The sequence below is a fragment of the Meles meles genome, chromosome 1 (genome assembly GCF_922984935.1).
Source record: "Meles meles chromosome 1, mMelMel3.1 paternal haplotype, whole genome shotgun sequence".
Taxonomy (NCBI): domain Eukaryota; kingdom Metazoa; phylum Chordata; class Mammalia; order Carnivora; family Mustelidae; genus Meles; species Meles meles.
In genome coordinates this window covers 144,001,292-144,017,208 of record NC_060066.1, presented here as the reverse complement: position 1 = coordinate 144,017,208, position 15,917 = coordinate 144,001,292, and the positions used below count along the sequence as shown (strand labels likewise).

At 36.1% G+C, this 15,917-nt stretch overlaps 1 protein-coding gene across 1 annotated transcript in view; it reads right to left on the bottom strand.

Annotated features, from left to right (window-relative positions):
• Positions 1-15,917, bottom strand: part of COL24A1 (collagen type XXIV alpha 1 chain) — a 395,306-nt gene that overhangs the window by 357,645 nt on the left and 21,744 nt on the right. The window contains exon 4 of the mRNA XM_045980771.1: positions 6,537-7,885. Coding sequence (XP_045836727.1) covers positions 6,537-7,885 — 1,349 coding nt within the window. The remainder of the gene's footprint in view (positions 1-6,536; positions 7,886-15,917) is intronic.

Below are 15,917 nucleotides of genomic sequence, written 5' to 3'. Positions count from 1 at the left end.
CTTCCTAAGCTGTTCAAATATTTTAACAGCTATTATTATATTACTAGCATTCATCAAAAATTGACTTCCACTTATTTTTTTTAATTGGAATTCTTTTCACAGTTCTGACTCTGTTGTTATAATCAGAAATTGAAGGCTACTTATTTGAAGTCCCCCCAAAAGTAAGAAAAATGGAAAATTAAAACAGCATGTCTAGTTTGGTTTATTACCTTATCACATGACATTACAACAAAAGAAAACACGATTCCATTCACACTGAAAAGGTAACAACATTAGCTACTGGGGAAGAAAGAAAGTATACTTTATGTCATGATTGAAATATTTACGTTGTTTAATAATCACTAAATAAAAATCAATTTTAGCTTTCTTCACAATTTTGCATTTTCAAATCTTTGAGAGCAGATTATTAAGAGGGATTTCTAGAAAACAGGAAAACAAACTGATTTGATATGTCATGAGAATAAGTTATTTTCTGTAAATAAAGTTAAATACTAAAAATGGCACTTTAACTTTGATTATTAGTTATTAAGAGAAATTCAATGATAATTCAATGACAAGAACAGTGGTTTTGCAGTTGTCCTGTCTAGATTCAAACCATGCCTCAAGTATTTACTAGCTGAATGACCTTGGACAAGTCAGTTATTCTTTCTAAGCCTTAGTTTCCTCATCTTTAAAATACTGATGATAAAAATATACCTTTCAAAGTTCCTGCAAACATTAAAGATACTATAGGTATAAAATACTTATAACTATTGCTGATATATAGTAGTTAACCAGTAAACTCTAAGGTAATGAATTTTTTAAAGGTGTATATGGGCACAACAAGCACTCAATTAATGTTAGTTATAATTACTAGGATAATTATTATATTACTAGTATATAAATACATACACTAAGGCAAATATATTCACTAGAACAAAACTTTTAAAACATAGTAATGCCTGATCAATTAATCTTGGAAATCCTATATCTAAATTTCCTTTTTTAATTCCTTCAGTCACTCATTCATTCACTCATTCGATAGACATTAGTAAGCATCAAGCCCTCCTGCAGCTTAAGACTGGATAAAAAGACACATGTTAACAGATAATCATGTAATTATACATTTTACTTAGTGATATGAAGGAAAAGAACAAGCAAGCAACCGAGAGAGTAACAGGGTCACCTAATTTATTTGTTGTATCAGAGAAGACTTCCCTGAGGAGGTGCTAAGTTAGACTGAAAAGATGAAAAAGAGAAAAGAGGAGGAAGTAAAATTCCAGAAAACTGGAAGAAAATGAACAAAGCAAACCGAACAAAAAGCACAGTCTTATTGAGGAATTAAAAGAAAACTCAGTGAGCGTAAGGAAAAGGGGGACAAAATGAGGCTGCAAAGGTAAGAAGAAGCCAGATCACATATAGCTGCAGAGGTTACAATAAGAAGTCTTTCATTTATTCTAAGTGCTTTATTCTTCTGCCACTGAAGAATTTAAGCAACTAAATGATGTGATGTGATTTGTGTTTTTAAAAAGATCACTAGAGAATTTACATAAAATATGGCAGAATGAGAACATTTTTTAAACTATCCTCCCTCTCTCAAAACCCACTGAAAACAACAAAAAACACCAGAAGAAAAAACATCATCTCCAACGAAACAACGAAAGGACCACAACCACAAACCACAAAATATGATGATTATCTTCCAAATACTGAGAAAGTCTGTGGTAAGGAAAGATGTTGAGAGATGACCAAAAACAGAAAACCTCCTCAGACCTCAAATCTTGGACAGGCTGCAGATATCTAAATGCATGTCAATCCTGAAAGTTCATTCCAAAAATCCTTTGATTAACAGTGGAGGGGTTGAAAGGGAATGAGAAAGCTGAAATAGATGTAATTAATGACCCAGTGAAGACCCAGCTCCAAACACCCAAGAGTAAGGAAGGTAGATTTGAAGAGGAAAAACCCACCATTTTTATGATCTGCGACCAAATCTCCTAACCCCAGGAGATTGTTGGTGGTGAGAAGGGATAAAAGACAGGAGCATAAATCATCATATAGGTTTTTAGAGGGCCTGTGAAGTAAAGGGCTTCATAATAAATTGTACATGAAAATAAGAGGAGATATGTTTCTGGAGAGAGGACAAAATAAATGTGATCATATGGTGTTTAAAGGCAGCAACTTAAATCTGACACTGTGTACCACTCCACCTTATTTCCCTTTGCCTTTCCCTGTACTATTCTAAAACAAATAGTGGCCCAAATAGAGCTCTCTTTATTTTAAAAATGGCTAATAACCATAAAGAAACCAGCAGGTGACCTATACATACATATAAGGAGAGGGAGAAGTATGAGGACAGAAACATAAATTGAATGTAGATGAAAGTTATTTATCAGAGGAGGAATTACTCTACACAACCGAGAAAAAGTTCAGACATAAAGATGCAAAGAATTTCAAGATGCCATTTTTCTATAAAAAGCTCAAAGAAGAGTTATAAGAAATACAAGTAACAATGAAGGTAATGAAATGCAAACCAGAAGAGTTTAATAAAGACATGAAAAGAGCAAAAAAAAATATAGATGAAAACCATGTCAGATACAATAAGATCTGATTAAATACAACTGAAAAATCAATAGATGAATGTGAGTGCAGGATAATCAAAATCACACAAAATGAAATAGAGAAAAGCAATCACATAGACATGTTTGTAAAAAAGATAATAATATCTATCATCACAAAGGACATCTAACATATACATATGTTGGGGTGCCTGAAGGAGAACATGGAAAAATGGGAAAGAAAAAATATTTGAGGATATAAGGGAAAATGTTTGTATAATGAAATAAAAATAATCTTCATATCAGAGGAATAACAGAATAACCTGAAACAGACCTAAATAGGTTTAATGAACCTCAGAGATGATGAAAGAACCACATAGGTGAAAGGCAGAAAAAATCATCACTTACAGGTAGGAAAAATCAGGTTGGCCTCAGCATAATAGTAGAGTAGTAGTAACATCTACTTCAAGAAGTGGAGCCACAACCCCCACAAAATTCATCATTTAATTACTATTCACACCTTCTTCAGCTTTTTAAAAACCCACCTTTAGTCTTCTACCCTACACTTAAGTTGGACTCATGAAGTTCAATAGTGACTTTCTCATCAGAAGAGCTAATGCATTTCCTCCACTGTTTTTCAGCCCTCATACTTTTTGACTTGTAACTTTTGGCACTTCTGATCAATTTCTTCTGAAAACTCTCTTCTTGGGCTTTTGCCATGGTACACTATACACTATACATAGTACACTACACTCTTCTCTCCCATCTGACTGTTCATTCACATTTCTGCTTTTTTTCTGCCATAATCCCAAAGCAAACATTTCCCATGATCCCCATGATTTGGCTTCTGACACTATGCCAAACTCCTTTCCTATACTTCAACAATATTGATAGGAAGACCCCCAAATCTACATCCCTATCTTAATCTCTTTTTTCCACTTTAGTTTCTTAACTTTTCCAACAGCTGATTGAATTTTCTTTAAAGATTTTTATGTATTTATTTGACAGAGAGAGATCATAAGTAGGCAGAGGGAGAGAGAGATGGGAAGCAGGCTCCCTGCTGTTCAGGGAGCCCGATGCGGGGCTCCATCCCAGGACCCTGAGATCATGACCTGAGCCAAAGGCAGAGGCTTAACCCACTGAGCTACCCAGGTGCTCCATGAATTTTCAACATTATCTTCAATGTTCTAACTTAGTTTCCTCTCCTAAAATTGACTTCCTCTCCTAATTACTGATTTTAGTGATGGTATTACCATTCTCTCAATCCACAGACTTAAAACTTCAGACATCTTTAATTCTCTTCCTTTCTGTTTCATTCCTAGCTCCAATTAATTTCCTAGTTCTACCAAATCTTTCTTCAAAATATTTCTTTTATTTTCTTCGAAATATTTCTTAAATCCTACCTTTCCACTTCATTTTCACTGCTGTCATCCTTGATACTGTCCTAGTCTTGTAACATCAAGATGATAGCAGGAACTTCTTGTTTGTGCTGGACACTACAGACTAACTTCCCTATTAGTATCTCTGTTTAGAAACCTACAAAATTCCTCATGAGGACAAGATCAAGTTAGAATCATCAGTTTGACAGTTAAAATTCTCCATAACCGGACAACATCTAGCTTGGGTCTTATATGTGTCCAACATTATTTGCTCTAACATCACGAAAGAGTTTGAGCTTTAGAGGCCGAAAATCTGAATCCAAACTCTGGCTCTGCCATTTATTAGCAATGTGGTTATGAGTAAGTAAATTAACTTTTCTGGGCTTCAGTTTCTTCAAATGAAAAATGAGGATAATAATGCCAACCTCACCAAGATATTTTAAGATAAGATAATGAATGGAAAGGGCATGGTAGAGCATCTGCCACAAAGTAAAAACTCAATAAACAACTGCTGTTATGCCACTTTTCCTATATAAAAAAATAGACCAGTTCCTTTCCCCTGTCCAAATCTATCCATTCTTTGAGGCCTAAGATATAACTAACTGTCCACAAGAACCTGTTCTGAACAGCTCAGCCTCAAGTGATCTTTCATAGGAATCTCCTCAGAAAATATTTCCCTTATAAACATTTGTACCCTCTAACTTAGTTTACAAGCTCTTTTTTTTTCTTTTTTTAAGATTTTATTTATTTGACAGAGAGAGAGAGATCACAAGTAGGCAGAGAGGCAGGCAGAGGAGCGGGGGAAGCAGGCTCCCCGCTGAGCAGAGAGCCCGATGTGGGGCTCGATCCCAGGACCCTGGGATCATGACCTGAGCCGAAGGCAGAGGCTTTAACCCACTGAGCCACCCAGGTGCCTCACAAGCTCTTTCTGAAGAGTGACTTTGTTATACATATTCTGTGTTCCTGCTTTGCCTAGGAGAAACTACATAAATATCTGTTAAAAATTAATGCTTCATCTACCAATGTTGAAATGACTATTTGGGGATTTATAGAAGAGCTTAATGCTCATCTCATTATACTGACTTTTCCTGAAGAAAGTAAATGGCTTCCATACCTATTTGTTTAATATGACCCACCCAGTAGCTCAGTTTTATTATAAGATGTTAATAACATTGCTATAGCTGAAAAGAGTTTATTTCTCTATAATAATATATTCTTCAGATTTTACTTTAAAACCGTTAAACAGTCAATCTAATAAGAATTCTTCTGGGATGTCTGGGTGGCACAGTCAGTTAAGCTGCTGCCTTCAGCTTAGATCATGATCCCAGGGTCCTGGGATCGAGTTCCACATTGAGCCCCTTGCTCAGTGGGGAGCCAGCTTCTCCCTCTGCCTGCCATTCCCCCTGCTTGTGCTCAACCTCTCTCTGACAAATAAATAAGTAAAATCTTTTTAAAAAATTGTTCAATACCTATCAATACACTTCAAGCAAGAACCATAAAGGAAACATAAGCTAAGCAAGTGACATCATCTTCTCCCATTCAGTGGCTTCTTGAACCAAACTAATGACTCAAATTTTATTTTTACCAAAGAAAGAAATATTTTAAGATATATTTCAGTCAGCTTGTAATTAGAAAACTATTTTCTAAACACATATAGTTTCCTTACTTAAAATATACAAATATAAAAGGCAAAAACATGTTTCTAATGTGATTTTAAATCGATTTAAATAAGTTTTAAATGACTTAGAAATTTTTCAAATGTTCATCTGTGTGTACCTACACACAAAAGAATTTCAGAGCTGAAAACATCTGTCTAGTATCTCATAGTTTTGTTTATATATTATTAAAAAAGTGATTTGGTTGAGTCTTTTTTTCCATTGAATAGACAAATGGGCTGTTAGCCATTTTTTTTGTACTAGGTAGCTGGAGATTTTATTAATTCATAAATGTAAATGAACCATATCATTAAAGATTTAATGAGATATGTTATTCTTAACAAATACTATTTCATTTAGAATAACAATGCAAGGGTTTCCTTTTTTCCAGTCAGTGAATCACTACAAAATTATCTCTATCTAAAATAAATTTTTATAATCTATTTTAATCCACTTGATATTATTTTGTTGAGAGATGTGTTTAATGATTATGAATTAATTTAATTGATGTGTTTAATGTATCTTTCTTTAGTGTACTACAACTTCTTCATATTCTTCTCTTAACATGACAATGTATTAAGTCTATGGTTTTTCTATAAAGAATGCTGACCTATATTTAGCAGTTGAATTCCTGATTGAATTTCAGCTGGACAAGAAAAACATATAGCTTACTCACCACTTTACCAGAATTAAGTAACCTTTCAGTTTGCCAATAAAAAAACGAAAACAAAAATACAACATTTGAATCAGTGTTGCATTCTGGTTGGATGCATTATAGTCATGACAAATTACTATAGTAATTTGTCTCACTATATGACTCACTATATGAGTCACTATATAGTGAGTAATATGACTCACTATAGCCAGGATACATTTCTGAAACTGATCTGTTCTGTACTGTTCAGTCTAGAGATTTCTTTTTGATAAGCTAATACATTAAGACAGATTAAAAAAAAACAACAACTTACGGGAGGTCCAGTGTCCCCTTTTGGCCCTCTTAGAGACTCCATTTCGAGCACTGCATTAAGATCCTCATAATAATAGTAATAATCATAAAGGTCAGTCTCATAGCTACTTGCGATGGGGTAGGTAGAATCAGGATCAAATTCACCGTCTTTCCTCAGGTCAAGGTGATTGTCCACAGTCGGTTCATCTGTCACTCTGTATAAGGTTGTGTTTAAAATCTGTTGTAGTTCCAAGACTTCATTAGTGTGTAGATTTGCTGTGATAGCCTTCTTGAGATCAGTAATTGTTTCTTGTTTCATATGTGGAAGAATAGATGATATCTTCTTAAACGGTGACAAACCAGTTACTCTGTTATGCTGGGTGACATTGTCAAACACATTTGGGAGAGAACTAAATTTCTCCTTGCTATTTGTTCTTGACTTATTGAGATGATGGGTCACTGAAAGGCTTACATTTGACTGAGTATGCTCCTCAGTGATCATTTCTTTGGCCTGAATTCCATGGTTTACAAGATCCACAGCAAAGACATTGCTTGAGCGAAGAGAAGTTGACTGAGATTTTGATATCTGGTGTCCTTGTTGTTTACGGACTGTTGCAGATTCATTATTTATGATATCTGGGATGCTTTTGCCTCTGGTAAATGTGTCCTCTGACACCACTTTTTCACCAAATTGTCTGGGCAAAGGAGAGTTTTCCAGTATCTCAGCTGATACAATGGTTGTATGAAGAAGGTTTATCTCAGGGCGACAACGCTGGCTCACATATCTGCAATAATCTGCAGATGCTTCTGCAGAAGGAATAATATCCAACTGACATACCATTCCTTCGAAATGGACAGAATTATTATTCATACTTCCTAAGGTAAACACACTGTTAGGATCAAAATTCTGAACTTCCAAAAGAGTCTCTCTGCTAAAATATTTCTTTCCACACTCGACATACATTGAGACAACTTGGTTTCTAACAGTAATGGCAAATGAGTGCCATCGTTCATTGTGAACACTGTAGTTGAAAAATACAGACTGCTTTCCTCCAAGGTATACTACTAATTTTTTAGGTAATAATTGCACTCCTAATTGCAGTCTATTTTTATTTCTAATGCTGAAGAGAAATGCATTGTTTACTCTATGCGACTGCAACCCAATTAATATTGTAAATGGCTGTTCTAAGTTGACTGGTAAAACTTTCAAGAGAGGTGACTCAATGTAAGTATCATTTGTTAAAATGACACCCGATTCTGTTAAATGGACCCCCTGAGGTAATGGTGTAGATGATGATGGTACAGCAGTCACTGATGATATGTGTCTTACATCTTTGCCTCCAAGGCCTAGTTGACGAAGAATATCTATGCCTGGGAATTAAAAAGAGAGAGAGAAAGAGAAAGAATCTTACTCTTAGGCATTCATGTGTTCATATAAATGTTTGAATATGAGAGCATATTTCTTGTCTGTATCAACAGTAACCCCTAAAATAAGCATGCTCTATCAATTTCCAGATAATGAGATATGGAGGGGAAGAGTAAAATGTTATACTCGGTAATTTGACACAAACACGTACATACACACGCAGCCATGGGTGTGTGTGTGTATGTGCACATGCACACACACCAATATTCCTAAACCCCAAATTTAATAAATGTTCTCTCACTTTTCCTGATCAATTAGGAATCTTATTTGTCACTCCAATGAATATTATTTAACTTAGAACTTAAAACTGAATGACTTCTATGTTAAAGAGAAACAAATTTATACAAACAAAAAAAATTTATAACTTGGAAATCATTTTATAATTTAAGTTCACGCCTGGGTGGCTCAGTGGGTTAAGCCGCTGCCTTCGGCTCAGGTCGTGATCTCGGGGTCCTGGGATCGAGTCCCGCGTCGGGCTCTCTGCTCAGCAGGGAGCCTGCTTCCTCCTCTCTCTCTGCCTGCCTCTCTATCTACTTGTGATCTCTCTCTCTCTGTCAAATAAATAAATAAATAAATCTTTAAAAAAAAAAACAACTATATTTTTGCCAGGTACTTTCCCTTATAGTCTTCTGGGAATTTACAAGTCACATAAAAGTTTTCCCTATGCCTAATACCTTAAGTTTGCTACACATAGAGTATTCAGTCACCTTGGCTTCTACCATGTGAGGGCATAGCAAGAAGTTGGCATTCTGCAAACTGTAAGAGGCTCTCATCAGAAACAGACCATGCTGGCCCAATCTTGGAATTCTGGCCTCCAGAACAAATGCATCTTACCTGGATCATGGTTGATATATTCAGCTGTACATCCCTTCAACCACCTCTCCACAAAATGACTAGGAGGAGGAACACCCTACAGAGGAAAAATTCAGAGACTGCCCTCTGCCACAGAACTATTGAATATGGACATAAACAGTATGTCAGAAAGGGAATTCAAGGTAACAATTATCCAGGCAATGGCTAGGTTGGAGAAGACCATTAGTGACAACATAGAATCTCTAAGGGCATAGTGAGCCAATCTGGCAGAAGTTAAAAATGCTATCAATGAGATCCAATCTAATCTAAATACTCTAATAGCTAGGGTAACCAAGGCAGAAGATAGAACTAGTGATCTAGAAGACAAAATGATAGAAAAGAAGGATCAGGAGGAGGCCTGAAACAAACAGCTTAGAAGCCATGAAAACAGAATTAGGGAAATGAATGACACCATGAAACATTCCCGTGTCAGAATTATTGGGATCCCTGAGGGGGTGGAGAAAGAGAGAAGACTAGAAGATATAGTCGAACAAATTCTGGATGAAAATTTCCCTAATCTGGGGAATGGAACAAGTGTTTGTGGCCTAGAGGCAGAAAGGATAGCCCCCAAGATCAACAAGTCTAAAAAGACATCCAGACACTTAATTGTGAAAATCATAAATCAAAATTTCAAACAAGAGCTCCTGAGGACAGCTAGGGGGAAGAGATTCCTTACATACAGAGCAGGACCATCAGAATAAGGTCAGACCTGTCCACAGAAACCTGGCAAGCCAGAAAGGGCTAGCAAGACATATTCCGGGCACTAAATGAGAAGAACATGCAGCCAAGAATACTTTATCCAGCAAGCCTGACATTCAAAATGGATAGTCAGATAAAGAGCTTCCAAGACCGGCAAGGTTTAAAGGGTATGTGACTACCAAGCCAGCACTACAAGAAATATTAAGGGGGGGGTTCTATAAAAGAAGAAAGAACCCAAGAGTGACACAGAACAGAAATTTGCAGAGACAGTCTATAGAAACAAGGACTTCACAGGCAACATGATGTCAATAAAAACTTATCTTTCAATAATCATTCTCAACGTGAATGGCCTAAATGCTCCCATAAAATGGCACAGCGTTGCAGACTGGATAAAATGACAGGACCCGTCCATATGCTATCTACAAGAGGCACACTTGGAACCTAAAGATACATCCAGACTGAAAGTGAAGGGATGGAGAATTATCTTTCGTGTCAATGGGCCTCAAAAGAAAGCTGGGGTAGTGATTCTCATATCAGATCAATTAGTTTTAATTGATAGACTATAGTCAGAAATACAAAAGGATACTACATCATTCTTTTTTTTAATATTTTATTTGTTTATTTAATATTTATTTGTTTATTTGACAGAGATCACAAGTAGGCAGAGAGGCAGACAGAGAGAGAGGGGGAAACAGGCTCTCTGCTGAGCAGAATGCCAGATGAGGGGCTCAATCCCAGGACCCTGAGATCATGACCTGAGCTGAAGGCAGAGGTTTTAACCCACTGAGCCACCCAGGCACACCAAAAGGATACCACATCATTCTTAAAGGGTCTGTCCACCAAGAAGATCTAATAATTGTAAATATTTATGCCATATGGGAGCAGCCAACTACATAAGCCAACTGTTAATTAAAATAAAGAGTCGTATTGATATGAATACATTAATTGTAGGGGATCTTAATATGTCACTCTCAGTAATAGACAGTTCATCCAAGCAGAAAATCAATAAAGAAACAAGAGATTTGAATTACACATTGGACCAGATGGACCTCATAGATATATACAGAACATTCCACCTTAAAACAACAGAATATTCATTCTTCTCAAGAGCACATAGAACTTTCTCCAGAACAGACCACATAGTGTGTTACAAATCAGGGCTCAACCAATACCAAAAGACTGAGATTATTCCCTGCACATTCTCAGACCACAATGCTTTGAAACTGGAACTCCAGCACAAGAAAAAGTTTGGAAGGAATTTCAAACACCTGGAAACTAAAGACCATCCTACTCAAGAATGTTTGGATCAACTTCGAAATCAAAGAAGAACTTAAACTGTTCATGGAAACCATTGAGAATTAAGGCACATTGGTCCAAAGGGGGAAATACATAGCCATCCAAGCCTCACTCAAAAAATCTGAAAAATCCCGAATACACCAAATCTCTTTACACCTTAAAGAACTGGAAAATCAACAACAAATTAAGCGAACCCCCCACACAAGAAGGGAAATAATCAAGATTAGAGCAGAGATCAATGAGTTGGAAAGTAGAGATACAGTAGAACACATCAACAAAACTAGAAGCTGGTTCTTTGAAAGAATCAATAAGACAGATAAAGCACTGGCCAAACTGATCCAAAAGGAAAGAGAGAGGACCCAAATTAATAAAATTATGAATGAAAGGGGAGAGATCACGATAACCCCAAAGAAATAGAAACAATTATCAGAAATTATTATCAACAGTTATATGCCAGTAAGTTAAGCAATCTAGAAGAAATGGATGCATTCCTGGAAACCTACAAACTTCCAAGACTGAAACAGGAAGAAATTGACAACCTGAATAGACTATCTAGTAATGAGATTGAAGCATTGATCAAAAACCTCCCAAAAAATAAGAGCCTAGGATTTGATGGGTTCCCTGGGGAATTCTACCAAACATTCAAAGAAGAAATAATACCTATTCTTTTGAAACTGTTTCAAAAAATAGAAACAGAAGGAAAACTTCCAGAATCTTTCTATGAAGCCAGCATTACTCTGATCCCCAACCAGGCAAAGATCCCATCAAAAAGGAGAATTTCTGGGGCACCTGGGTGGCTCAGTGGGTTAAACCCTGTGCCTTCGGCTTGGGTCATGATCCCAGGGTCCTGGTATCAAGCCCCATATTGGACTCTCTGCTCAGCAGGGAGCCGGCTTCCTCCTCTCTCTCTGTCTGCCTGCCTCTCTGCCTACTTGTGATCTCTACCTGTCAAATAAATAAATAAAATCTTTTAAAAAAGAGAGAATTTCAGACCAATATCACTGATGAATAGGGATGCCAAGTTTCTCAACAAGATCCTAGCTAATAGGATCCAACAGTACATTAAAAATATTATCCACCATAACTAGGGGGGATTTATCCCTGGGATGCAGGAGTGGTTCAACATTTGCAAGTCAATCAATGTGATAGGACAGATCAGTAAGAGAAGAGAGAAGAGTCACATGGTCCTCTCAATTGATGCAGAAAAAGCATTTGACAAAATACAGCATCTGTTGCTGATTAAAACACTTCAAAGAATAGGGATAGAGGGAACATTCCTCAACTTCATAAAATTTGTCTATGAAAAACCCACAGCAAATATCATCCTCAATAGGGAAAAGCTGACAGCCTTCCCTCTGAGATCAGGAACATGACAAGAATGTCCACTCTTGCCACTATTGTTCAACATAGAACTAGAAGTCCTAGCAACAGCAATCAGAAAACAAAAAGAAATAAAAGGTATTCAAATTGGCAAAGAAGAAGTCAAACTCTCTCTCTTCACAGATGACAGGATACTTTATATGGAAAACCCAAAAGACTCTACCCCCACACTACTAGAATTCATACAGCAATTCAGTAATGTGGCAGGATATGAAATCAATGCACAGAAATTAGTTGCTTTCTTACACACTAACAATGAAAATGTAGAAAGAGGGAAACTAGAGAATCAATTCCATTTACTATAGCACCAAGAACCATAAGATACCTGGGAATAAACCAAACCAAAGAGATGAAGGATCTCTACTCAAGGAACTACAGAACACTCATGAAAGAAATTGAAGAAGACACAAAAAGATGGAAAAGCTTCCCATGCTCATGGACCAGAAGAAGAAACATTGTTAAAATGCCTATACTGTCCAGAGCAATCTATACTTTCAGTGCTATCCTGATCAAAATTCCACTGACATTTTTCAAAGAGCTGGAACAAACAATCTTAAAATTTGTATAAAACTATAAAAGACCCCAAATTGCTAAGGAAATGTTGAAAAAGAAAAACAAAAACAAAACTGGAGGCATCAAGTTGCCTGACTTCAAGGTTTACTACAAATCTGTGATCTCTAAGACAGCATGGTACTGGCACAAAAACAGACACATAGACCAGTGGAACAGAGTAGAGAGTCCAGATATGGACCCATAACTCTATGGTCAAATAATCTTCAACAAAGCAGGAAAAAATATCTAGTGGAAAAAAGAGAGTCTCTTCAATAAGTGGTGCTGGGAAAACTGGACAGCTATGTAGAAGAATGAAACTTGACCACAAAGATAAACTCGAAATGGATAAAAGACCTCAACTGGATAAAAGACCTCAACGTGAGGCAGGAATCTATCAAAATCCTAGAGGAGAACTTGGCAGTAATCCCTTCAACATTGGCCACAGAAACTTCTTTCAAGACATGTCTCCAAAGGCAAAGGAAACAAAAGTGAAAATGAACTTTTGGGACTTCATCAAGATAAAAAGTTTCTGCACAGCAAAGGAAACAGTCAACAAAGCAAAGAGGCAACCCATGGAATGGGAGAAGATATTTGCAAATGACACTACAAAGGGCTAATATCCAAGATCTATAAAGAACTCCTCAAACTCAACCTCAAAAAACAGATAATCATATCAAAAAAATGGGCAGAAGACATGAGCAGACACTTCTCCAAAGAAGACATACAAATGGAAAACAGACACGTGGAAAAATGTTCACTATCATTAGCCATCAGGGAGATTCAAATCAAAATTACTTTGAGATACCACCTTACACCAGTTAGAATGGCCAAAATTAACAAGACAGGAAAGAAGTGTTGGAGAGGATGTGGAGAAAGGGGAACCCTCTTAAATTGTTGGTGGGAATGCAAAGTAGTGCAGCCACTTTGGAAAACCATGTGGAGACTCCTTAAGAAATTAAAAATAAAGCTACCCTAAGATTCTGCAATTGCACACTGGGTATTTACCCCAAAGATACAGATGTAGTGAAAAGAAGAGCCATATGTGCCCCAATGTTTATAGCAGCAATGGCCACAGTTGTCAAACTGTGGAATGAACCAAGATGCCCTTCAACAGACAAACAGATAAAGAAGATATGGTCCATATATACAATGGAATATCACACCTCCATCAGAAAGGATGAAGACCCAACTTTTGTATCAACATGGACGGGACTGGAAGAGATTATGCTGAGTGAAATAAGTCAAGCAGAGAGAGCCCATTATATGGTTTCACTTACTTTTGGAGCATAAGGAATAACATGGAGGACATTAGGAAAAGGAAAGGAAAAGTGAATTGGGGGAAATTGGAGGGGGAGACAAAGCATGAGAGACTGTGGATTCTGAGAAACAAACTTAGGGTTTTGGTAGGGAGGGGGGTAGGGAGATGGGTGAACCTGGTGGTGGGTATTAAGGAGGGCACATGTTGCATGAAGCCCTGGGTATGGTACATAAACAATGAATCTTGAAACACTGAAAGGGTAAATTAAATTAAAAAAAAAAAAAAGGAGTATAGAGTCATCTTGAAATCTCCTAGACAGGAGAACTTCAATTCCTATTGATGATCACATACTGCTTCTTTCCAGAAGCAAGTTTCTCTTGCTTCCATTATTTTCTCAGGCCTCCACAATAATTTTTATCCAAACAATTTTTAGACTCTTTTTCTATATTTATTATATAATATAGATTTTATGTAATACAAATTTTTATGTTTATTGTCTTTCCTAGTTTATTTTTATTGCAATGTTACTAATAGCATACTGCTTATCTCCCTTATCCAATTATAAACTCTTGGAAGACAGATTCTGTGTCTGATTCATTATTGGATATCTACTATTCTTGCTCTGCAAATAGTTCTACAATTTCTAAATTAATGAATTTTCCCCACCAGGATTTTATCAGATGCCACATTTATCTCTAGAGTCTTATAAAATTAAATAAATTTAAATTAAATAAATTAAATTTGTAAAGAATGATGAATCATTTCTTAGAGATATAGAACAGTTTAATCAGCCATATGATTGCTATGATCTGGGGGGTTATAAATCTTCCACCTGTATCTTTGTACATATATAACCATCTCCAACAGGAAATGTCAAAGAATATTAATTCATAACTGTGATAGGCAAGAAAAAATAAAAGTTTTTGAACATTAATCAAGAAAACTGTGAATCATCTTAGTTTTTCTTTTATAATAAATTAATAGATGATAATTCATGTTTATTACAAATAGCAAACATAATGGCAAATACAACTCGTGCATAATCTAGCAATACAATTAAAATATTTTCTCAGCAGAGAGCTTTACAAAATACTCCAGTGTTTTTATTTTAAAGTTAGAACAACTGTCTTTTTTTTTTTTTTTAGATTTTATTTATTTATTTGACACAGAGAGAGAGAGATCACAAGTAAGGCAGAGAGGTGGGCAGAGAGGGGGGGGGGAAGCAGGCTCCCTGCTGAGCAGAGATCATGATGCAGGGTTCAATCCCAGGATCCTGAGATCATGACCTGGGCTGAAGGCAGAGGCTTAACCCACTGGGCCACCCATTTTATTTAAAAAGTAATTGTAGTTTTATAACAGATTTAAATGTTATAAATGTTTATATCTAAGACACAGTATGACAGCGTCTCAATCTTTTCCATCAAAACATTACTAACAGTGGTTTAGAATTACATATGTCTCCAGGGATTTGGGGGAGTTAAAAGGCCCCATAAAAACAAAAAATATCTTGATTTCTCATATTTTATAATTATAATTTAAGAAAAACTTTAATTTTACTCTATAATATGGCTATTTTTTAATATAAAATATAAATTACCAGCTAAATCAGTTAACTATCCCATTCCCAATCTTCGTTGAAAATGTATACTCCTGAAACATATATCTGCTTAGTCTGTAACTTTGGTTCCTCTTGCTCAACAATATCTGCCTCTGTGGGTGTTCATATCTCAATCTGAGAAGTAAACTATGTTAGAAACACTGCTCCTATGAAAATCACAATGCTTACTGTATATATAATATATTGTGTGAAAATTATCATTCTAAGATTCCAGATAGGTTATCTTTACACAAAGGAAGTGCCACATTTATGTGGTATGATAACAAGGGCTGCTTCTTGCCCAAAGAAAACTTCTCCTTGCATTTAACAATAACCCCTGCTC